Here is a 25689-nt window from a genome sequence, read left to right as displayed (position 1 = left end):
CAGCAGCAACTGCTTTGATGTGTGTGGACTGTGGACTGAGGTCCCTTCAGGTCATCCCATGCCCCCTTTTAGGCAACTTAGGGGGTCTGCTGCTTTTCTCAGTCAAGATTCAATTTAGATGAACTAAATTCTAATGCACTAAGTACCTGCAGGTTGTTGGGGAAGTCATATTTGGAAACCCTTGCAAATCACTTTGTGCCTCTTCCAGGGCAGCCTCTCACGAGGGAGGATGGTGATGGAGCCCAAGCCATTTTTTTCCAGAGAAAAGGTGCTCTTCTAATCAAATACCATCAACCCGAGTTGTCGCTCATACCAGTCTTCCTTTTTGCTGGGATTTGCTCATGTATCATCACTTAAAAAAAAATAAAATTAGGACCTAATTTCCCAAGCCCTGGCACTAATATACCATGAAAATGCATGAAAGAAAGGCCCTTCCCATAAAATCTAAATCAACTCTAGATATCCTAATACTCCTGACCATAAAAGGGGGACATGAGGTGGGGAAGTGAGGAAGTCAGGAAAGAAAATATAGGAAAAGGATTCGTACGTGTTTTTGCAACTCTCAGAAAAGCAGGCATTGCTGGTGTTCAGGTGTGTAGTTTAGAACTGGGGAAGAAGAAAAGAAAAGTCAGGGAAACAAAACGTGGAAGGATTTCTAGGGACTATAAACTGCTAAAATAGAGCAAAGGTTTAGGGAAACAGATCTCTCTGGGCCTCTTTGCCACAAATACAGTCAGCACCCTTCCCACCTCACCTCCTTCATCATGGCATTTCATTGTCCCACCAGATGGCTTGGGTAGAAGGCTGGGTTTTCAGAGAAGTTTTATATGGGCCCATATTTTCTCAGGACCATTGTGTCAGTTACCTATTGCTGCATAACATATTAGCCTCCAAATTTGGCTGCCTAAATCAACAAATCTTAATTATATCACAGTTTCTGTGGTCAGGAATTTTGGAGCAGCTTAGCAGATGGCACTGGTTCAGAGTCTCTCATGAGATCATGTCTCTCATGAGATGTCAGCTGGGCTGCAGTCATCTGAAGGCCGGAGTGAGGTTGAAAGACCCAACAAAAACTTTCCAGATATGTTGTCAGCCAACAGTATGGCTGTTCACAAGAGGCCTTAGTTCCTTGCTAGGTGTTGGCAGGAAGACTCAATTGCTCATTACATGAGGATGTAGAGGAATGCTTGAGCATCCTCACAGGATGGCAGCTGGCTTCTTCCGGGGCAAGTAACGGCAAGAAGGAAGCCATGACATTTCTTGTGGCTTAGTATCAGAAGTCACACATTGTAATAGCTGCCACGTTCTATTCAGTATAAGTGAGTCATTAAATTCAGTTCACATTTAAGGAAGGGGAATTAGGTCCCACCTTTGGAAGGGAGGAGAAGAATTTATGAACAAGTTGTCATGCATCTTAAAACCACAAAAACTGTTTTTCCTTATTTCTCCTGTGTAATGTCTGCTCCTGCTCAGATGGCTGGAACAGAGAGGAAGGAGGTAGTCAGATTCTTGTCACCTGCTGAAACTCTGCTTCCTTTTGTTAAAGAGATAAATCCCCACCCCCCCTCCTTCAGATGCTGTGGTCAGCAGTCTGTGTCCTGATTCCTCACAGGGATCCAAAATATGCAGCAAATAATTGGGGCTCAGCTCAGAGCCCAGACCCAGTGTGGAATTAGATCCTGGAGGGACCTGATTGGCTAAGCTTCAATCACATGCCTACCTCTGAAGATGGCTCAACCTCCCTTGAACCATATGGATTAAAAGTGGGAGATGGGTGATTGCCTTAAAAAAAATGGAATACTTTTTAACAAAAAAGTGGAGAAGTAGCTTTAGCTTTAGAATAGACTGAAAAAAATTGATTTCACTACCAATTTTGCCTGGGCACCCAACATGGCTGCCATATGCATCATGACGGCAGGATGGAGGAGGGTGTAGACTAGAGTTTGTTCCCACCCATTCCAGAGGGTTCTTCTTCTTGCCCCTAGTCTCCACCTAGAGTATGAGAAGCTTCCAGAGTGAGAAAAGGACACCCCATATACACAAAGCAAAAATAAAATCCACCAATCCTTGTTCTAGTCCTGGTAGAAGCTGCCTAATTAGCACCTTAGAAAGTATCAACCCTGATTACAAGAGGACCCAGAAAAGAACCCATGGCTGCATCAAGTTAGAGCAAGGAGACCCTATCCAAGCAGTTTCCCTCATTTCCTCTTGAGACATTTTCCCTTATTTTCTCCTGTGTGGCACTGAGGGAGTGGGCTGCACCATCTCTGTGACCCCATCCCATTCTGGAATGCTTGAATATCAAGGCCCTAATGGCCCATTAAAAGGAAACGGAAGGAGGTGTGTAGATTTCCATGTGTGTCTGCAAATATGCCATTCCCGTTGCAGGCTTGGCGGAAGTATGACACAGACAGGAGTGGCTACATCGAAGCCAACGAGCTCAAGGTAGGATGCACCTTGAAGAGGGTGGGGGGCTGGAGTGGCAGTTTAAGGAACCTGGGGAAGGAGGAGATGTCCCCTGGGTTTGTGGTCAGCCCAGGAATATCTGAGCCTGGCACTGAATTGTTGGATTTGTTCAGAGAAGCCAGGTGAAATCAGTAACACGGAGGTACAGTGCCACAGAGTTCAGCCAAACCCCCCTGCTCTGCCCCTCAGAGCCCAAGACTGGCACCCTCCAGATGGTTCCAGAAGCCTGGCCTTCAGCTTGGAGATCCACCCTCAAATCCCCTGAGATCCAGTGAGACCCAGTTACTGCTTAGTCCTGTGTGCCAGGCTCTGGGGAGGCAGAGCCAGCCTCTCCCACCTGCTCTGTGGGACAAGCTTGCACCACCCAGGAGCCACTAAGGCCTTCAGAGTCACTCCCCAAGTGTTAAGCGGTTAGGACATTATCAGGGCTGGGCCATGGAAGTGGCAGACCTCAAAAAAACATGTTAACTGAACAAGTGAATGAATGGGGACTGAATGAATGAGTCGGGAGCTCTGAAGAGGCCTTTTGCATTGCAGGGATTCCTGTCGGACCTGCTGAAGAAGGCAAACCGGCCGTATGATGAGCCCAAGCTGCAGGAGTATACCCAGACCATAGTGAGTAGACACAAGAGTCCCTCCTCCCCTGAGCCCGAGCCCCTGAGAGTCTGGTGTTTGCTGACTCTTCAGGCCCAGGTGAAGTGACTCACAGTGGCAGCTGGCAAGAAGGGTGCCAGTTCACGGCCCCTCACACCCTTTGAGGTCCTCACTGAGCTGATGCCTGGGCCAGTGTGAGGTTGGGAGCATCTGTCTCCATGGCAACCTCTGCAGCTCCAGGAGAGGATCAACTTGAGGAGGGAGGGGGCCTTTAGCGCTGGCCTGCCATGCCCGAGAAGGGAGGCAGGATGTGCCTGAGTCTCTGCTGTCCCCAGTGACTGAGTTAGGCCATGTTCGTCCCTGGCCTTCGGGGGACCTCAGAGGTGGCAAAGCACATGCCACTTGGCCCTTTCCTCTCCTCTGCAGAAGGGGGGATGGCAGGGAAAGGTCAAAGCAAATAACCCAGGCACGTCTTTCTGTCCCCAACAGCTACGGATGTTTGACTTGAATGGGGACGGCAAGTTGGGCCTCTCTGAGATGTCCCGGTAAGTGCCTGCCCTCACCCCCAGTGTCCCATGTAACAAGACTCCCTCGGCGCCCTCCCTCTGCGATCAGTTGGTGGGACTGTGGCAGGTCTGGGTGTCAAGCAGCTCAGGACAAAGCCAGGTGGAAGCACAAATGTCGAACCTCAGCACCTCTCCTGTCAGTCTCGCTCTGTTTTGACTTTTCTGTAACTCCTGGTCAGGAAGTGCTCAGAGGTCAGAGATGGTGTCGGTAACTGCAGACACTGCCTCTGCCACCCTGGCCCAGCTGTTGTGGCCTGTGCTCTGTCTCCTAATCTTTGTCTAACGTTCTTTCCAGACTCCTGCCCGTTCAGGAGAACTTCCTGCTGAAATTCCAGGTAAGACAGCCACTTCCATCTTCCCTCCCCCCCCCCACGCTTCCCCAGTGCAAGCACAGCACACACACGCACCGCTCAACACACCAGACACACCATACAACACATGCCACCCACCCCGCATACACAAACTGCACCCTCGCCCCACACCACACCACAAGCCATATACACAGCACACACCACACACGCCCCCAAGGCCTTTGCTTCTATCTTTAATACCTTGGTCCTTCCAGGGCATGAAGCTGACCTCACAGGAGTTCAATGCGATCTTCACATTTTACGACAAGGTAAGAGGGAGACGGCGGAAGGGAAAAGCAGAAGCTCCTCCCCTAGGGAGCCCTGGCCAGAGGGCCGGACCCCACCCACAAGAAAAGATCTGCTTCCCCGAGGACTGTGGTTTGTCCCAGCAGCATCTTCTACACAGATGTCATTCCCCACGTGGGGCCTTTGGACCCCAAAGTTTGGATTTCTTCAAGGTGCAGCTGAACTTATCAGTGGGAGATGGCCGAGCTCAGAGCCAGGGTTGGGGCTAGAGGGAGGTGGCATTCAGTACTGCCTGGGGCCACGCTACACCTTCGCACTAGGGCCAGCTGTTTCTCTGGGAAGTGGGAGTGAGACGACCCCCTTCCCTTTTCCGTCCCCTGCCCGTGTGACTCCAGTGGTCTTTATAACCAGAGGCTTAGACATAAACTACACTAGCCCCTGAACTCAGGGAATAACTGTGTGCTTCATGAACTTCATTTATATTTTCAATGCAAATGAAAACTACCACCACAAGGGGCCACCCAAAATTTGCACTGAACTGCCTGTTACCAGGGTGACTGGTAAAGACGGAAGGGACGCTTACGTTGTCATGGCACGGTCTGAACAGCTCCTTTCGAGCAGAGCAGTGGGAAGGCTGGGCCTCCCTGGAAGGGGTGGGGTGGCTGGGCCTGGGCCCCAGACCTCTGTGCTGACTCTGTCCCTGTCCCCAGGATGGAAGCGGCTACATTGACGAGCACGAGCTGGATGCCCTGCTGAAGGATCTGTACGAGAAGAACAAGAAGGTGAGGCTGGACCCAGAGGCCTGGGCCAGGTCCCCAGAGGCGGACAGGAATACCCTGACCGGCTGCACCCCGCTTCCCTCTGAGCTACCGTGACTGAGGCCAGGGCAATTTTCTGTTTGTTTGGTTTTGTGTTTTTATTTCTGGTTGGTTGGTTGGTTGGTTGACATTTCTTTTTTATTGAATTGTGGTAAAATACGCATAACGTAAAGTTTACCATCTTAACCTATTTATTTATAGTTTATTACTCTTTTTTTTTGAAACAGACTCTCACTCTGTGCCCTGGGTAGAGAGCCTTGACATCATAGCTCACAGCAACCTAGCTGGAACTACAGGTGCCCACCATTACACCTGGCTAATTTTTCTATTTTTTTTTATTAAATCATAACTGTATACATTAATGCAATCATGGGGTACAATGTGCTGGTTTTGTATGCCATTTGAAATATTTTCATCAAACTGGTTAACATAGCCTTCACCGCATTTTAATTTTTCTATTTTTGGTAGAGACAGGGTCTCGCTGTAGCTCAGGCTGGTTTCGAACTCCTGAGCTCAACCAATCCACCCACTTCGGCCTCCCAGAGTGCTAGGATTACAGGTGTGAGCCACCATACCCGGCCCTTAACCTTTTTAACTATGAAGTTCAGTGGCATTAAATACCTTCATGATACTGTGCAACATCGCCACCATCCATTTCCGGAAGTCTTTGTCTTGCAAACCTGGAACCTGTACCCATTAAACACTCCCCAGCCCCTCCTTCCACCCTTCTACTTCCTGTCTCTATTTGTGACTGTCTAAGTACTTCATATAAATCAGACAGCGTTTGCCCTTTTGCAACTGGCTTATTTCACTTAGCATAATGTCCTGGAGGCTCATCCGTGTTGTGGCATGCAACAGGACCTCCTATTTATAGCAGAATGATGCAGTGTGTGAACATCCCATATTTTGTTTAGCCATTGCTCATCTGTGGACACTTGGGTTGCTCCCATCTGCTGGCTGCTGTGAGCAATGGCAGTTGTGATATGGCCCTGCTTGCAGAAGTGTTAGCCAAATTGCCAGCAAAAAAAAAAAAGAGTCTCCACACAAAGCGAGATTTTGGAGGGCAGGGAGCAGTGGGGAGTGAAGGGTATTCTGAACTGATTAACTTTAGAATCTGAAGTCAGAGAAAGGGCCAAAAAGACCCACTGAAGTTTGTTTCTCTCCAAGAGAAGGCAGAGAAGTGAACTCCGTTATTCTACCTGCTGCAGGGGGCTCGGCGTGGGGCATTAGGAGCAGGAGACAGGTGGAACAGCAGCTTGGGGACAAGCCTTGGCAGCCGTCTTCCTTCACCTCCCAGAAAATGTCTTCCTCTGAGCAAATGGTTTTGCTGCTTTCTTTAATTAGACAACGAAAGCTCTATAATTCCTTGAGTTGTCTAACTGCCTTGGCTGCCGAGCAAGAGCTAAATTTAATGTTCGATTTCAGGAAAAAAATTACTGCAGCCTCTGAGTCTGTCTCTCTCTCCAAGCCCTTTCTCATCTCTTTATCTTTATCCTAAATCGCATCTTTCATTTATTTCATCCACAATTTTTTTTTTTTTGTTAGCTACAAGTGCTTTTGCAAGAGATAGAAAATAAATAATAAGGAAGCAAATACTTCCTAGGAAGACAGAAGTACTCACCAAGTCTTTGAACTCAGCAAACTTTTTCTCCTGAACTAGATTCTAGGAGAAAATTACTTATGTGCCTATGTGCGTCCATGACTTTGGGGCACCATAATGGCAAACATCTTTAAGTGAAATTGTAGTGACGAGGCTTACTATAAATCCAGAAGGCCCCCACTAAATCTCAGTGACCTGAACGTCCTCTTCACCAACCAACTAGGCTCTTTGTGGGTTAACACAAGGGAAAACTCTGCACAGGTGGACACCAGATATGGAAACAAAAGTAAAAGATTCAGGTGCTGGGGTTCAGAAACAACTCTGAAGTTTAGAGAACAAGGATATTTATAAAGCTGTTTACCTGAGAGTCTCCACCTGTATCAAGCCCCAGATCTGGCACCTGGGGATTGATCAGCAGAATGAGAGAGCTGTATGACTCTAAATAACAGCACCTGAGTTGGGAAAGGAACGGCCATTTTTGGTAAACCCACATAGCAGATGTGCGTTCCATTCTGAAAGTGTCTGCATGGATTGTGATAAGGTTTCTGAACAGATTATTTGAGGCTCCTGGAGGGACAGGCTGATGGGATTGAATTTGGTATTGCATTCCTGAGGCCGTGGTGACTCACTAAAGCCTTCCTCAGTTTTAAGCAAAATTTCTGGACACAGAAAGTAAGGAGCACCCCCAGATACTCCCATGCTGCTAAGTCTCTCACTGCCAGGTTCACTATGGGAGTTATCTCAAGCTTGGTGTTAATATCTGGGGTCCCTTCCTTGGCTCCGAGTTGAGCAGCAGATAGATCAGGCACGCCCCAGTGTTATGAATTCAGTGGCATTTCCAGAGTCTTCACAACTTTAGGGAAGACGCTCCCCAACCCTCAAAGCTAGAGATGCTTGCAAAGTGCTCTTGGTGGCACCAAACCAGAGTTCAACCTCCATTTTAGCGGTATATGAGACTAGGTCCTCTATCTTAGCGGCTTCTGAACACCCATAGGTGGTAAGCTTTGCTGCTGGAGGTGACAGGATTTAGAATGAGGCGGGGAAAGCATGGCCCAGGAGGCCTGGAGACAAGGCCAGAGGGCTTTCCTGGCCTCCCTTCCACATCCGCAGGGGACTGGGGATGGCCTAGCGTAAAAGGAGGCGCAGTGTTGTAGAGGAATATACAAGTTATGCATAGATAACGACTCGTCACAGTAACCATGGTGTCTTTGTAGTGCTTGCTGTGTGTCAGGGACCGTGCTAAGTGTCATCACATTCCTTCCCATGCGTAACCATCCTAACACCTCAGAGAAGTGGGTTCTCTTAGGGTCCCCATTTTCCAGGTGAGGCAGCTGAAGTCTCAGAAAGGTTGACTGCTTTCCCCAAAGCAGGGCAGCCAGAAAGGGAGAGAGAGGGTTTGAACCCAGCCTTTCTGACTCAAAGTCAGGGCGGTGCCTTGTTTTACAGAGGCGGGATGGGTGAGGGAAGCGTTGCCTGGGAATGTGCAGGTTCCTTGGTCGAGGCCCCCTCCGAGCCTGCTCTGCCCCATCCCTGTCTCATAGGAAATGAACATCCAGCAGCTCACCAGCTACAGAAAGAGCGTCATGTCCTTGGCCGAGGCTGGGAAGCTCTACCGCAAGGACCTGGAGATCGTGCTGTGCAGCGAGCCCCCCGTGTAAAGTGGGGAAGCAGGGGCTGCACCCCACCTCCCCCAGACCCTGCCCCTGCTGCCCCGACACTTCTACCCGGACCCGGAGCTCATGAGCACCCCTGCCCTGTCCCTGCACCCCGCACCCCAGGAATAGAGAGCTTGAGGACGGGCCGCTGGGGGCCTCCCAGGAGCCTCTGACTCAGTCCTGCCCAGGCAGACGCTCTGCCCACTGTGGTCACTGCCTGCACGGAAGTATTGGGGCACAGCGGGGAGGGCCCCGGCTCTCTCCGCTGTGATGCATGGGTTCCTTTGCTGTATGATTTCGGCTTCTGTGTCTAACCGAGTGGACTCTTCCCTCTCGCTCCCCTCTGCCTTCCACTCGTGCTGCCGCTCACCCCAAAAGTCCAAGTTCCACCTGCCACCTGCTAATGGAGTAGCTGCCTTCTTCAGCCTTTCCTTGCCTCTGTGCTCTGTGTGCACCTTTTCTCTTTGGGTTTCTTGTTTTACCAAAGAAGAGTTTACAGACAATAAAATGAAAATGTTCTGCTGTGCAAGCTCACTCCCTTCTTGTCGGGGTCCCGTCTCTGCAGCTAGTTACTCTTCTTGATGAAGGGAGGGCTGTTGGGCTGTTCTCATGAGGTGGGGGAGGGCGCTGGGGCCACCTAATTGGGGTGTAGGACCCCAAGATCTATGGCTTTCACTCATCATTCATTGCCTGTCCCTTTATCAACTAAGTCACTTCTTTTTTTTTTTTTTTTTTTTAAGGCAGAGTGCCTTGGGTAGAGTGCCTTGGCATCATAGCTCACAGCAACCTCAAACTCTTAGGCTCAAGTGATCCTCATGCTTCAGCTTCCTGAGTAGCTGGGACTACAAGCACTTGCCACAATGCCCAGCTACTATTTATATTTTTAGTAGACAGAGGGTCTCACTTTTGCTCAGCCTCGTCTCGAACTATTGAGCTCAGGCAATCCACCTGCCTTGACCTTTGAGAGTGCTAGGATTACAGGCATGAGCCACCAGGCCTGGTCCTAAGTCACTTCTTTTCAGTTTGTTTCTACATCTCCAAGATTATAATAGCACTTGCAAGTTCATTGAAATCTCACTGAACAGGTGTGCTGAACAGTTGGCCTGGAGTATCTCTTAGTCCTTTAGAATGTGATTGTCTCCACTGTTCAGATGAGGAAACCGAAGATTATAAAGGTTGAGTAAGGAGCCCCATGTCTCATGGTCATTGAGGGCAGAGCCAGGGTATGAATCTAGCAGATCCACATCCTACACCATTGCCTGCCTTTATAACAGGGACACCAAGAGGCTGTGGCAGTTGGGGGACTAGGTGATCTCCACCTAGCAGGAGAGACCTCCAGCCAGTTCTAGACTAACACAAACTTAACTCCTCAAAATGCAAGCTGATCACAGGCCTCTTGGGGTGGAGCCAGTTTGGCCTTTGGGTCTACAGAGCTCTTTGACACCCTAGAATAGAGCGGTAACTGGTTGTCATATTCAATCATTTACTGGTTGTCTACAAGAGGCATTTTAACAACACTACCTCATTTAGTCCCATGACAGTCCTATGGAATGGATACTATTTTCAGTTGAAGAAACTAAGGCTCAAAGACATTAAGTAACTTGTTCAAGGTGCTATAACTCCTAAGTGGCAAAGATAGGACTCAAATATGGGCTGGGGGCTGACTTCAAAGTCACCTTTGGAAATGGCCCTCACTTGGATATAGACCTGGAGCAATAGAGCAGTGAGGGTAATGGCCCTTCATTTCCTTTCCCCGCCACCCCCTTTCGGGAGATGCCAAGTGAACAGGGGTGGAGGTGACAGGGAATGTAGGGTGCCATTTGGTTCATTTGAACCATTTCTTTTTCTCTTACCTGGTGCATGGTCTAATGACCCATCCCAGAGAGCTTCAGACCTCTGCCTGCCTGTCCACGCTGACTGGTCCAAGACTGGGCCAAGCAGGGCCAGTAGGAGTCCCCTGAAATTTGAGGTTGAACCCAGTGCTGTCAGACAGAAGGTGTGGCATGGAAGTGGGTGGTAAAGTGACTTTGGGACTAGAGGTGGTGCCCTGGCAATCCCAAGCGGAGTCTTAGATGCTGGGAAGAGAAGAAGCTAAGACCCCAGGAGAGGGAGCCAGTCAGACAGATGACAGTGGGGAAATATGCAGAGAAAACAGATGGGAAGTGAAAAGCCAAAGAAGAAAGGACGAATGAACAGAGGACGGGAAGGAGGGAGAGAAAAAGAATGAAGGGGCAGGGTAACCGTGGCCTGAGAACATCCCGGCCCCATGAGGCCTTGGCGCACCCCCTGATACTGATTTTGCTGCCATCAAAAGTCACTAGTGATGGCACTGTGGTGTCCTTCAAAAGACCCTTATTTACTTAAGCCAGCTTGACAGAGCATCTCCTGTCCACTAAGCACAGTGCCCTTTTCTCCTGGTAGCCCTGACCCTCTGCCTGCAGCACTTACAGGAGTCTAGGCTGCAAACCAAAGCCCCACCCCCACCCCGCCCCATTGCTCTCAAGGCAAGATGGGGTGAGGCCATTGCCATGGTTCAGGATCGATGCTGGGGCCAGAACTGGGTCCTTCCCACCCAGTTGGAGCTCTGGGACCTTGGTTTACTGGGCCCCTTCCTCCCAAGCACCCCCACACCCTGTGCCAAGAAGATGAGGTCTTTTGTAATGAGCCTAATACAGGGAATTCTGGTCCCAGGTGGCTGCCTTTCAGGACAAAGAGAGGGCAACCATCTCAGGGCCACCACGGTGCCATCACTAGTGACTCTTCAGTCCCTCTCCCATGTTAAGGACACCATGCCAAATGAACAGGGTGGTATTTGGTTCATTCGAACCACTTCCTTTTATCCCACAAACACTGCACTTTGTTGCCACCTAACTGGTGCTGGTGAGCAGGCTTATCTATTCCTTGAACTCTAAACATGATTTTTTGGGGGGAAATCCTAGCCCTTCCCTACTCCCTAGAGAGGCCAGGATCCCAACATTTCCCATTCCAAATAGAAGCTTGGGACCCTATTCCAAAAGTAAAGATGAGTTTGATTGCTCACACCTATAATCCTAACACCTTGGGAGGCTAAGGTAGGAGGATTGCTTGAGCCCAGGAGTTTGAGACCAGCCTGGACAACACAGCAAGACCCCATCTCTAACAAAACAAAACAAAACACAAAGTAAAGTAAAGAATAGAGCAGCCCCATTGTAAAGGTGATGGTCTCCAGGGCATGTTCTGTATTCACACAATTCCCTTTTGAAAGATACTGAAATTCCAGCACAAATCCATATAACCCTATTGTGAAGGGGGGCCCTAGTCTCACAGCCAACTCCAGCCAGCCCCTGCAACACAAAGCCTCTCTGATACCTTTCCAGAGGTCACCCCTCTTCTGGCTGGGCTTTCTTCAGGCAAGCCTGTCACCTGCTGCAGCTGCCAGCACAGAGGCCAGCCGACACACTCCACAGTGGGTAAGGAAAGAGCCAGGGCCTCAGCTCTGCTCAGTATGTGCGGAGGAGCTGGCAGAACTCAGAACCTTAGCTGGATGAGCTGGCGTTAGCTGCATTCAAGAACCCAAGGCCAAGGTTTGAATGTTCCTAGAGCAGGATGCTCAGGTCCCCAAGACTCCAGGTCAGTGGGAGGAACTTTAAAAGGTTTGAACTATCACAGTTCCCTTTCCAAGGAAAGTGCCAATAACATAGGGTGTTCATAAAGCTCGTGTACGATTCTAAATGGCACACTATTTTAAATTGCACCTGAACTTTATGGCCACCCTGTATTTTTTCCTGACAAACACACCCGCTGTATATTCCATGAGAGGATGGGGAGGATCTGGGACATGTGATCCCATGGGGAGGACCCCCTGTGGTGTTTGCAGTTTTAAATTTTATCTTTTCCTTGTGTGTTCTCTCTAGGGCCCTAAGAACCATCCTGGTGATGGTGAAATCTTTACATTCCTTTCGTTGCCATAGAAACTATTTGAAATCTCAAATGCTTTACCCTCTACCTGCGTGTGGTCTCTGTCACTGCCAGTGACAATTTGAGGATCAGTGATGCCACCACCCGCTATGGAGAGTCCATGTTCCACTTCCCTCTGATGAGGATGTGTCTGTCCTTCTTCAATAATTAATCGACCCAGTCCCAGAATATCCAGGCCGTCTCCAGTATCAATCACCAGTGCAGCTCAGGTTCCAATTGAAAACAGATGGCGCTTTCCTCTATCACTCCAGGAGGATTTGTTTACAAAGGCCTTTCATAAAAACGTGGGTGAAATACAAGGGACTCATCAGGGAGAGGGAGGGAGTGGCACTGGGGACAGGGCAGTAGCTGTCTCCACCCCTTGGCCCAAAGGACTGAAAGGAGGAAGAGGCTACCAGACTCAGAAGAGGGAGGTGTGTGGCTCTAGTGCACAGCCAGCCCCAGGCTAACTCACACGGCCTCTACCTGCTGCTGTCCCTTCCTCTGCCTTCCAGCGGTCCACATCGCCTGATTCTCACCTGAAGCCAGAGGGCCAGGAGTCCGGGGGTGGAGTCCCTACAGGCCCCTCAAAACCAGAAAGCAAGGAGAGGAAGGGAGGGAAGCTGGGAAGAGGAGTGCGGGGAGGCGACCGACACACTCAGAAGGATGGAGATGTAGGAGGTACTGAGGATGTGAACCGGGAATTCAGGAAGAGGTTGAGGCGAGAGACGTGAATTTGCAAAACATTCGTGCAGTGATGTGATTGTAGCCAGTGGGGATGCCACGAGATCCCTCGGAGGTAACAGGAGAAAGGATCCCCAGACTTCCCACACGGAGAGCGCTGGGAGGCAAGGCAGCATGGCCAGTGAGACAGAGGGAAACCTAAAAGACAAGTGAGAAAGATGTCTCCGGAGGAGGGAAGGTAGCACAGGTACCAGCCGCTGCAGAGAGGGCTGAGGGCTCCCAAGGGCGCCTGCTTCCAAGTCCTCCGGAAGGATAACCGGAACTCCTCCAGGTGGGGGCTGTGTCTTTTGAGCAGTATGCAGGCAAGAGTGAATGAGTGAATGAATGAATCACGCCACTATCGGGCCAAGAGGGCGGGTGTAAGCCTGAGTTTTAACTGGGACACCCTTCAGGGAATGATGGAATAACAACAGCCCCAGGACCCCCGGGGTACAAGCCACTCAGGACACATTATTTGCAGTAGTCGGGTCTGTTCTAACTAGGGCAGGCAAAATTACTCTCTCGTGTATCCGGAAGGTCCTCCAGGACAACCTGAGCTGGGAACTAGAACGCTGCCAGGACGCGTCTGTCTCCCGTTTCCCTTTTAGTCTAACTGATGGCTTGCTTTTCTCAGGCTGATGACTTCCATATGGCAGGAAACATGGCCTCTGCTGACTCTATCCCCAGATGCTAGAGCTGCCAAGCACACAGTAGGCACTCCGCAAATATTTGTGGAATGAACTAATCGGCTCCAGGCCACACACCTCAGTGCCTCGCTGGCAGAGCGCTGCACGTCTTCCTCTTAGTACCAGTTCAACTTTGCCACGGGGAGAGGAACTCTGATTGGCCCACTGAGGTCACGTGCTCACCTGTGACCAATCACCTGTGGCCAGCAGGTACAGCGGTGGGGGCGGCTCCTCTTTGAAACCCAATTTGTGGACTGAGGGGGGCGGCGACCCAGTTCCCAGAGCAGGGCAGCCTGCCCACAGCAGAGCAGCAGTCACCCAACAAATCCCCATCTTACAGATGAACAAAATCTAGTTGCACAAACTTTAAGTTTCTTTCCCTGGGTCGCAAGACCACCACGTGTCGGAGTTCTGTCTGGAGCTCAGGGCTTCTTGACTGTGAGTCCACTGGCAGTAGGAAAAGATTGAGGAGGAAAGAGCAAAACAACAGAAATAGACAAGTTGCACAAAAAGGCGAGGGAAGGGATGTTAGGATACATCTGGAAGCGTGTCACCATGTGGGCATGCACGGACGTGTGTCCGCACGTGCGCACGTGCCTAAGGGAAGCAGCAGGAGCTCTGGAAGGGCACAGCAGAACAGCAGATGCCCAGAGGCACACGACTGGGGGTGACCCGAGAGACCAGAACCTCATCCCAAAGAACCCTTTCTTCCCAAAGAGTAGTCACGTTCCTGCTGGAGTCCTAATAAATTACAAACTTCTCTGGCCTCTTCCTCAAGTTCAGGGTAGGGGTGAAGACAGAAGTGGAGGGCGCAGGACGGTGTTAAGGTTTTCATAGACCCTGATACTTTCACTTTGATGTAGACCTTCCTCCATAAAAAGTATCATAAAACATATTTTATGACTGTACTGGTATAACGATGAATATGTTAATTTTTTCTTCAATCTACAAGGTCGCTTTTTTCTTTGGCTTTTTTTTTCTTCTTGAGACAGAGTCTCTCTCTGTTGCCCAGGCTAGAGTGCTGTGGCATGAACATAGGTCTTAGCAACCTCCAGCTTCTGGGTTCCAGCGATCCTCCTGCTTCAGCCTCCCCAGTAGCTGGGACTACAGGTGCCCACCACCACACCTGGGTACTTTTTCTATTTTTAGTAGAGATGGGGTCTCACTCTTGCTCAGGTGAGTCTCACACGTCTGAGCTCAAGCAATCCTCCCACCTTGGCCTCCCAGAGTGCTGGGATTACAGGCATTAGATACTACACTAACCTTCTTTGGGTTTTAAAGGAAACTAGAGCATTTTCACAGGTCCCTAAAGTAGCCTTGGCCCTGGGCGTTGAGTTCACCAGACCTAACAGAGAAGACAGCCCAGGGAGACAGCCCACCACTTCTCACGGGATCATATATATAGACAGGGGCACACATATATAGACAGGGGCTCTTGTCATTTTGAAGGCACAGAGGCCAGATTTAGTTCCTGGCTAAAACCAGGAAGAATGTGTGGGGTTGAGGGGTCACCCACCTGTGGCTGCTGGAGGCTTAGACTGGAATAAGGAAACTAACAACTCAGTGTGCTAAGGTGATCATGGGGGTCCAAAAAGGGGACGGGAAGGGACTCCTAACTTAGATGGGGAGCAGGGGTGCCTCCTTGGATGAGGTGATGAATGAGCTGAGATCTGGAAGAAATGGAGCATTTGGGCAGGGTGTTGTGCCAGGCACCCGTCATCCCAGCTACTCAGGAGGCTGAGGAAGGAGAATCACTTGAGCTCAGAAGTTATAGTGAGCTATAATGATGCCACTGGACTCTAGCTGGGGTGACAGAGTAAAACCTTGTCTCCTCAAAAACAAACAAACAATCATATATATATGATTTGGTCAGGAGAAGGTGTGACAGAAAACCAAATCAGGCAGAAAAAAAAAAAGATTAGCATAAACAGTGGGTGGCCCCAAGTCCAGAGGTAGCTTGGCTCACCTGGGGGAAGCCACCTAACAGAAAAGTTCAGAAGGGGAATTGAGAAAGTTCCCGGAAGACCGGGACGTGACAGCACAGGCCCCCTGGGAGTCTGGACTTCACTCTCTTTTCCCTTCCCGTAGCACCACTCCCCTTTCTTCCTCCCAGCCTTGGCTCACATGTCCCTTCTCAGCAAGGCCTGGCCTGCTTGGGTTCCTCCCCCACACACTCCACACCTCCCTGGCACTAGTTTTCCATGGATTTTGCCCACGTGGTAGAGGTTTTGGCTGTTCCTTGGCTGTCCCCCCAGCTAGAAGCCCACAAGGGCAGCTGCCTCACCCACCGCTCTTCCTGCCCACAGCCACTCAACCCGCATGCCTAGGGCAGCCGCTCCTCCTCACCTGACACCCCTAAACAGTCAAGTCTCAGGGGCCAAGCACCAAGCAGGCTGCAGAGGGCAGAACAGGCCCCCAAAGATGCCTCCGTCCTAACCCCTGGGTGTGGGGAATGTTATCTCGAATGGCAAAGGAGAATTGAGGTCGCTATCAGGTGACCTTAAAACAGGAGAGTTTCTTGGGTCGTGCAGATGGACCCAACATAATCAGGAGGCCCTTACATGTGATGCAGGGAGGTGGAAGTCAGAATCAGAGGGACGCTACACGAGAAACACTCCACCAGCCATTGCTGGCTTGGAAGAGGGAAGAGGAAACAGCACCTAGCCCACATCTTGCCCTGGAGCCTCCAGAGAAACACAGCCCTGTTGAGTGTAGCCAAGTGAGACCCAGTTTGGACTTCTGATCTCACAATATGCTTCCTGTGTTTCCAGGTGTGCGCTTATGGCTTCCCAGGGACTCACAGGGACTCAGGTAGCTTCCAGGTCAGAAGCCATGCCACCACTCAGACAAGGTGCCCACCAGGCACACTGCCTCCTGGTTAGGGCATGTGAGTCCTCTGAACTGCACAGATACCCACGGGGACAACCGTGTCTGCCATGGCTGGAGAGCTGACCCGCATACACTGATCCCAAGGCAGGGCAGAGGAAAAGCTACAGTGTACCCAGTCCCCCTTGTTCCTGTCCTTTGTCTCCATTCAGAGACCACAGTCTGGAGTGGGAACTGGGCCGAACACCCCTTTATGGATCTCAAGTCTCCCATCTGTAGAAAGGGGAGCTTGGTGTGCAAGTGTCTTTTAAAATCTTACCTTGCGACACTTCCCTGAAGAGGATATATGAATGGTGCATAAACATATCAAAGATGGTTGACATCATCAGCCATTAGGGAAATGCAAAGTCAAGCCACAGTGAGATATACCCGAGCACACCAGTGAAAATCAAATATCACCTGAAATGTTTTATTTCACTTTACAAAAGCAAAATACACTCAATTGTTGTGGGCTACAGGAAGCTAAAGCAAAGGCTTCCCCACATAACCTGAAAATAAGACATGCAAACAAAATGTACAATCGTTGACTCAAATAACCATCATGTGATTCCCACGTCACTTCACCCAGTTCTATGTCATTGGTTCTTGTCGGGCTGGATCTAGATTAGCAGTCTGCTTTCATAAAGCCATCTGCTCCTGGATTTAAAAGAGCCCTGAAATCCTAACTCTGTCCACTGTTAATAATCTAAGAGTCGCTAAAGTGATGTCAGCTCAGATGTCTGTACTCACGAGTCTTTTCTTTAAAGCGAGGACAGTTTGAAGTACCTGGCACAGTCGTGAGGGCCCTACAATGGCCCTTTTCCATTGACGACACGAACTGATGCCTATGGCTTTGAGTGGAGGGAGCATCAGAGTGAATCAGAAACCTCTTACTGGCAACAGAGACTTTACAGGTAATTTATTATTATAACCAACCATAGCAGAATGAAGGACAGTAAACTTTCTCTATCAAGGGGCAGTATAAACTATTTCAAAAGAGTTTTTATCCATGTTTCCCCTCAGGATAAAAATGTTCTGGGCATGGACAAATTGCCAGGGACTTCCCATAAAACATATTTCTGAAATACTTATTCATTAACAAAACTTCGTTTATGTAAGTTTAACCTGAGGAAGGCTGAGTGTCTCTTCCGAGAATTCTTCCCATGTAAATCTTATAAGAGGAACCTATCAAACAAACCAAATTATTTCTAGCACCTCTCTTTTTTATAGGGTGAAAGAACAAATCTTTGTGATTATCCAAGGTTTCTGTGGGAAATCATTATCGATGGAAAAGACATCCCAAAAGTTCCCTTTCACTTTTCCCATCTGATTTGGGAAGGGAAGCACTACAGTAAGGGTGTCCAACTTGCACTGATTTTGTGAGGACTTTTGATTATTGGTGGTGTCAGATATCACAAAAAGTATGCACAGACCTTTTTTTTTTTTTGCCTATCAGCTATCATTAGTGTTTGTGTATTTCATGTACGGCACAAGACAACTCTTATTCTTCCAATGCACAGCAGAAGAAAAAAAAAGTTGGACACTTCTGAAAAGAGTTGTCAGAGGAGATTTGGATATGTGATTAATATATGGTCATGGGTGCCTGAGAAACAATCTCTGGTTGCCCATCTTTTTTTTTTTTTTTTTGAGACACAGTCTCACTCAGTCACCCTGGGTAGAGTGCCGTGGCATCATAGCTCACAGCAACCTCAAACTCCTGGGCTCAAGCAATCCTCTTGACTCAGCCTCCTGAGGAGCTGGGATTATAGGCACCCGCCACAATGCTTGCCTAGTTTTAGACATGGGGTCTTGCTCTTACTCAGGCTGTTCCCAAACTCCTGAGTTCAAGTGATCTGTCTGCCTCAGTCTCCCAGAGAGCTAGGATTACAGGCATGAGCCACCATGACTGACCTGGCTGCCCATTTTTTTTTTTTTTTTTTGACACAGAAGCTAGCTCTGTTGCCTGGAGAGAGCAGTGGCATCATCATAACTCACTGCAACCTCAAACTCCTGGACCCAAGCGATCCTCCTGCCTCAGCCTTCCCAGTAGCTGGGAGTACAGGCACCTACCACACACACTGCTAATTTTTCTATTTTTAGTAGAGACAAGGTCTCGCTCTTGTTCAAGCTGGTCTCAAACTCCTGAGCTCAAGGGATCCCCTCATCTCAGCCTCCCAGAGTGTTAAGATTACAGGCAGGAGCCACTGCACCCAGTGATTTAAATAACAAGAAAGCATTAAAAAATAAACAGACTCCAGAGTATTGAAGACTTAGGTCCACAAAAAAACTTGCACACCAGGGTTCACAAGATGATTCATAACATCCAAAAGCAGAAACAGGCTAAATACTTATCAACAGATGAAGGAATAAACAAAATGTGAAATATCCACGCAAAGGAATAGTCATCAGTCACAAATGGAAGGACATATGGATTGATACCTGGCATGAGACGTGAATGAACCTCAAAAGCATTAGACTTAAGTAAAAGAAGGCAGACATAAAAGGCCACAAATTGTACAATTCCATTTACAAGAAATGTCCGGAATAGGCAAATCCAGAGAGACAGAAAGAAGATTTGGGGTTGCCAGAGCTGGGCCCCCGAGGGAGTAATGCGGAGGGACTGCCGATGAACACGGGATTTCATTTTGAAAATGATCTGAAAGTTTGTGATGTTCGCATAGCTGAACAATCTATTCAAAACCACTGACCTGCCCTCTTTTAAGAAGGCAATATGTCAGTTTTCTTTTTTAAAAAAACCCATGGATTGCGAAGAAAGTAAAATAAACATAGCTTGTTCATCAATGAGGAATTTTTGTTCTTTGTATTTAAAAAAATCTATTGTAGGACATCACAAATTCAACATAAAACATTATAAAATATTCTGGTAAGACACAGAATCTTTGCTATCCAGAATATATATTCCCCTTCCTAGTACAGGCAATCAACCTCCAAGAAGGCAAGTCCATCACACTTGAGCAGATTTTGCTAAACTTTAGTACATCTCATCGTTTCTTTCCAGATTCAGGAATTACAAAGCAACACAAAGAAAATGCTCTCTCCGAGTTCTGTCCTCACAGTGCCTCTTCCTATTCTGGAACAAACTGACGCTCAACTAGGATCAGGATTCTGCAAAGTCAGCATTATCTTCCTAATAATGCTAAGATGTTATTTATGTTAACATGCCATGTGCTCGTCATTGCTATTTTTGAAGAAATTTTCGATTTTTTTAAGTGTTTCCTCTTGACTTCTAATGCAGTAAATATCGATAGTTTTAACCCACATAAACAAAAGCTCTTTGGGTAATCTCAGTTAACTTTTAAGACTGTAGGGAGGAAGGTCAGATCTTAAAATATAGTGTTGAATGAGAAAGGAAAAAGAATAAGAAATGGTGCAATGATACTATCCACGTGAATTAAAAGTGCCTTCACATGAGACAGCAACAGCGCTTTGATAGAGCATTAAAAAGGGTGCCCACTGACGTACCAAAATGGCTGCCTGCAGGGGCAGAGGGAGGCCCAGGAAACAGAAGGGAGGCACACAGCCCACTGACAATGACCCGCCATGTACTGCAGAATATGCTTAATTCACCCTGGGCCCAAAGGCTTCCACCTCGGAGAAAAATACGCCTTTGGCATCCTCACCCCACTGCAGATGCCCAGGACTGAGCTGGAACCTAATAGAGACCCACTCCTGGGTTCCCAGCATCACTACTCTCCTAAAGATGCCTCATCCCACAGGATTTTCTCCAGCCAATCCACAGAAGACAAGGATCAGGGGAGAGTCAGCCTCAGAGGGAGAAGCATCCCAGGACAGGGAGGCAGGTGGTGGGCAACCTCGTGTTGATTGCTCACAGCCCACTGTGTGACAAAGGGAACGGTCCAGTGGCAGAGACAGAGCATGGGTGTTGGCCTGTCAGTTGACCATGGGTGAGTAAGGCAGAAACAGGCAGAGAGGGACAGAGGGGCTGGTGGGACCAACACCCACCCCCTCATCCTGTTAAAGGGACATCGTCAAGGAACTGGAAAGCCAGGGTGCCCTGATCAGGGGCAGGGAGGATAAAGGGACCCAGCGGGGACACAAAGAGCTGACAGAAGAAAAGTTCATCAAAACGCACCAAGTGGTCACCAGGGCTCAGAGCCACGTCCCCAGTGGCTCACACTCCATCACCTTAAATCAGTAGCAGAAATACAAGAGGGGCACTCAGCGCTCTTCTCCCCCGCCCCCGTGTCTGCTTTTCTGACCGGAAACTTGTTTATCTAAGAAACACACTCCACTGTCATTAGACTCAGCTGTGATGTTGCTCCTTGCTTGACAACTTTTGTGTGTTTGGAGCAACTGTGCCATGTTCCCCTCACGCCGAGGGGTCCCCGGGGAACAAGAGCAGCCCGATGCCACCCCCTGTGGAGCCCTGCCTGGCGAGACGGCAAATCATCACAGCAAAGCTCCTGCCTTCTGGAATCCCATAGGAGGTGCCTGGAGCCCCATCCTACTCACCCTGCCGTAAGCTTCCTCTGTGGCTCCATCTTCCTGCCTACCCTCCTCCACTGTCCCTGTGACCCCAGTCTCTTTGACACACTTTTCTCCCACGGGATGATGGTTACGGACCTACAGGACTTACCAACCATCAGAGGACACACTTCTGCTCTTTAACTGCCCCTTCAGGACCAGGTAAATGACTTGAAGGGCCCAGAGCTAAAAGAAGATGCGGGGCCTCTTTCTCCAAGTCATTAAGAATTTCAAGACGGCGACTGCAGAGCATTGAACCAAGGGCAGGCCCTGTGTGGCCACACAGGTCGCAGGCGCCTGAAGCTTCCTGCCCCTCCTGAGTGTGGAGAGAGGCAGGAGCTCACCCTCAACCAGCCCCGGGCAGAACAGGACTGACATCCCTCTGGGCCACCACATCCCAGACCTGCCCCCAGATTGAGCAGGAGACCACCCACAATCTCACCAAGGCCCCTTACAAGGCCTTGCTACAATGTTATCAGAGGAAACTGCAAACTCAACTTATAGGTTAAGGAAGAGCAAGGTTTCTGGATGTTAATTTAAAAACCAAAGTTGTGAAGAGTCCTTTGCAACCACACAAAACCACACAGAAGACCCCTGCTTCCCCATGGAATGGAGGCCGGCAGACAGCGAGGGAGCCCCTGCCAGCTCCTCCGAGGCAGCCCAGTGAGACACAGTCAGCTGGGGGCAGGGGCACAAACGGAGGGGTGTGAGCTGCTGCCAGAGACACTGTACAGAGGGAGCCCCTCCCCTCGCCTCATCGGGAGCGCCTGTGAGTCCTGAGGGAAGGGGCCGTGGTAGTCTCTCCCTTTCCGGGTGTGACTTTTCTCAACCTCTGGCTTCATAAAAACCACTGAAGTCAGTAGACCCTCCTCAGAAGACAGGACATTTCATCAAAGACTAATAAGCAGTTCAAACCACAGCAAAGTCCATCGCTAAGAAAGTGAAAATGAAAAGCCACAGGTAAAAGTATTATATAAAGAAATGGCCCAACCACAGCAGGAAGGCCACAAGTTCTGGAGCATCAACACCACCAGGGCAGCCCTCACCCAGCGAGGGCCTGGGTACACCCTCCACCCGCCCTCCCCAGCATCCAACCTGCCACAAGTCAGGAAGCAATTGAATCCCAGGATGAGAAAATACAGAAAGTCTGTCGAGCCAGATCACGATAATCCCAGGACAAAACATTGTCCACCGTGGTTCAAAAGTGACCATCCTCTTCCCTTTCAAATGGAGGCAGTGTATCACGGGGCCATGGTGGGAGAATGAGGAAGGCCATGGTGCAGGAGCACTTGACGGAGGCTGCCAAGAGCCTTTAGACGGCCATAAGCAGCAACATAAACAGAATCAGCAGGGAAGAGAGTGGTTTGAAAATGACGCAGCCCCCCAGGGCTTCTCAAGCCAGGGAAGGGGCTGAGTCTCCCCTGCGTGTCCCCTGCATTTGGTCGATGCTACTCTGGAAAATGACGGCAGCACCATGCAGGCCTCCGTGAAGGCCACCAGCCACACGCCATGTTGGTGGACAGACAGCTGATCAGGAAGGAGAAAGAGCAGAAGCTGCTTGAGAAGTGGAAATGGGAAGCAGGAGACCCAAGACCTGGATAAAAAATTAGAAAAATGAGAAAGGCCTCAAACCTACAATTCAGAGCTGTGCTGTGAGCAAGAACACGCACAAACCCCCTTCCAGGGCACAGGATGTTGAAAGAGTTCTTACCACAGAAAGGTGGGTGCTGCCACCTTAGACACATTTTAGGACAAACACACCAAGAAAGAGAGACGCTGCAGCAAACCATGTCCCTCAAGATAGCTCTGAGACATGGCTGTCACCAGAGACTTCCTGCAAGACACCCTCAGCCACCAGAGTCCTTCCGGCCCAACCCCCAGACCTGGTGACATCTTCCTCCCACCACCAACACCTGCCTCCCTGTGGGGTCTTCCTCTTCCTCATGGAGGCGCCTGGTCTAGACTGGAAGCCACCACCCCAGTTCCTAGGGGTCACCTGAGCCTCAGGGCAGTGTGTGCCCCCCACCTGGCCCAGCTGAGGTCTCCCCAATAGAGGCCAGAAATCCTCTCTTCTAAGGAGCCAGCTGCCACGGGGCGCCTGCCGTTTCCATGATTTCCATGATCACAACAAGACAAAGTGCCCACCCCGCTGGGGAGACCACCACCCCACTGGGAGAACTCCCCATGCCTCCCCGTCTTCCACTGCTGGTTCCCTTTACACCTTCTCAAGAAAACACAGTCTGTGCTTTCCTTAAATAAGAAAAGGGTATGTGCAGGCAGCAATCTCAGGTTGCCCAAGAGGGTATGTGCAGGCAACAATCTGAGGTTCGGGATTGCTTTTAAAAAAGTGTTTTGAGCACTCTGAAGACCCCCCAACTGTTTCCTCCCACCACCACCAAGCTGTACTGCGAGGCCCTCCTCATCCCTCCCTGGGGAGCGTAGTCTCTACTACAGACTGTGTCTGCCGAGGGAGCTCCTATGCCTTGTCCCAAGGCTGGTCTGCGTTCTCTCCTCACCTCGTGTCTGCACTTGGCTGCGCTTTGCTTCTGCTGTAAGCACAGAAGAGCCTCTGTGTCAAAATGTCAAAAGGGAACCACCCACAGTGCCCGACCACCAGCTTCCCGGCTCCTCCGCACCCCTCCCCGGCTCTTCTGAGTGAGAATCGGGTGATCAGCTCCCTGCCTGCCGAGAATGAATGTGTTCCAGCAGTGGTGGTGTGGTCTGCACGCACAGCAAGTGGAAGGACTCAAAGTGACAGTTTGACACTTCTCTGCACTTACTCGTAATCTGATGCCCCAGCTCTGTGGCTACCACACTCAGACAGGGAATCAGACTCTCCAGTATGGTGATGACCTACAATATTGGTTTGGTTTAGAACATGCTGCTCTCAACATCCTAGAATCGTTATTTAGAGAGTCCTGTGAAAACAGTCACCTCCATTCTGCAAAAAGCCTCTGCAGTGCCTCAGAAGCAGCCAGCAGCATGTCCTCAGTGCACACCCCTCACCCGGCTCAAGCCATCTCAGCATATACCCCGTTTGTTGTGGCAGCACCATGCTGTTACAAGGTGCAGGTTGGACCCTAAGCACCAAGCTCACATGACTAGCTGCACAAATAACCCAGATCCGTGCGCCCACAAAAGGGGCACCAATGAACACACTCAGTACCACCGAGGCTGATCTCTGCAAGCGCCACTCCACGCCAAGCTTCATGGCCAGGGTCATGGACAGATTCCACCCAAACTCAGCAGCCCAGCTGCTTCCCTAAGCCGAGGCCTATTGGCAGTCCCTGTTACACCAACTGCATTTCCAAAGCTTGCCTCTGTCATCCTGGGCCATGCATCAGAAACAATCTCAACAATCCAACGTCTCTGGAGACGGCCCCAAAGCAAGCTCCATGAGGCGTTCAGCAAAAAAGCCTCCAAAAGCCAGAAGAGCATTCTCCACTCCTGGGCATTGACATGTCCTTGAGTTGTTTAGAATCACTGGGGAGATTTTAGAGCAGGAGTAAGGACAGTCAAAAGGAGGAGAACTGAACCCAATTCATCCATGGAGAATGATTAAACATAACCACCAAAGAAAGCGTCGGAGAGCCTCCTCTCAGCCAGGGGGCTTCCTGGCTGAGAGGAGGCATCTGAAGGAGGTGCCCCACCCCACCCTGGGATCTTTTAAGCCACCCTCTCAAGTAGGACCTCAAATGCTTCACCTCTGCTCCCTGCTGGGCCTCCTCCTTAAGACCCCTCTCTAGTCTTCCCTGCAAATGAAGAACTACCCATTCTTAGGGTTGTGGTTCAAGAAAAATCTATCCACCAGAAAAGAAGCTTACCCCAAGATCTTATTCCCCACGCAATCCACAGTTTTGTTTTGATTGTCTCTCCCATCTTAACTAATAGTAAAAGACAGAAAGCACCAAGGTCTGGCTGAGGCAGCTGCCCAGCCAAGCTTAGGAACCAGTACTTTATATCAGACGGGGCAGGGGTTCGAAGATCTCTAGTCCATCGAGTTGGAAAAACCCCTTTCCCCTGATGGCTTGGAGTTCTCCAGACACTGCACAGAAGTAGGCAGAGATCACCAAGGTTCAGAGAAGAAATCTCGTTCGACTTCAACACAGTGGGCAGGAACCATTTGCTGAGGGTTCAGTCCACAGGGGACGCGGCAAGGCAGTAGTTCTCAACAGGGAGTGAGTTTGTCCCCGCTCTTTTCCCCAGGGACATTGAGCAATGGCTGGAGACATTTTTCATTGTCAGAACTGGGGTGGGGAGGAGTGCTACTGGCATTTAGTGGGTAGACCAGAGACGCTGCTAATCATTCCACAATGCACAGGATAGCCCCCCACACACAACAAAAAATTATTGGGCCTCCAGTGTCAATAGTGACCAGGCTGAGAGACTCTGGCCTAGAACAAAGGCACTTGAAACCTCCTCAGAATCCGGTCTTGAAAAGTTGACATCTCTAAGGGTCTTAGTTAAGAGAAACAAAATATTTCTACATGCATACACACATACAAAGCCTTGAAAGAGTTTTTTTTTGGGGGGGGGGATGGTGAAGTTCATCCATCCCTATTTCTCATTTATGAACACCTCTCAATCTCAGACACCCAAAGATAACTCAGATCAGGTACTCATTTTAAGGTGTTTTCCATTATTTTTTTTAGCTTTACAAATAAAAGAACCCTGACCA

At 49.6% G+C, this 25689-nt stretch overlaps 1 protein-coding gene across 1 annotated transcript in view; it reads left to right on the top strand.

Annotated features, from left to right (window-relative positions):
* The window catches only part of CALB2 (calbindin 2), a 29123-nt gene extending 20306 nt beyond the window's left edge, over positions 1 to 8817 (top strand). The window contains exons 5-11 of the mRNA XM_053606812.1: positions 2389 to 2445; positions 3004 to 3081; positions 3550 to 3605; positions 3922 to 3961; positions 4192 to 4245; positions 4933 to 5004; positions 8182 to 8817. Of these exons, the coding sequence (XP_053462787.1) occupies positions 2389 to 2445; positions 3004 to 3081; positions 3550 to 3605; positions 3922 to 3961; positions 4192 to 4245; positions 4933 to 5004; positions 8182 to 8298 (474 nt within the window). The 3' untranslated portion in view covers positions 8299 to 8817. The remainder of the gene's footprint in view (positions 1 to 2388; positions 2446 to 3003; positions 3082 to 3549; positions 3606 to 3921; positions 3962 to 4191; positions 4246 to 4932; positions 5005 to 8181) is intronic.
* The last annotated feature ends 16872 nt before the right edge of the window (positions 8818 to 25689 follow it).

This window comes from Nycticebus coucang, chromosome 2 (assembly GCF_027406575.1).
Source record: "Nycticebus coucang isolate mNycCou1 chromosome 2, mNycCou1.pri, whole genome shotgun sequence".
Classification (NCBI taxonomy): Eukaryota; Metazoa; Chordata; class Mammalia; order Primates; family Lorisidae; genus Nycticebus; species Nycticebus coucang.
Note: the sequence above shows the minus strand (reverse complement) of the source record. Positions and strands in the feature narration are given on the sequence as shown.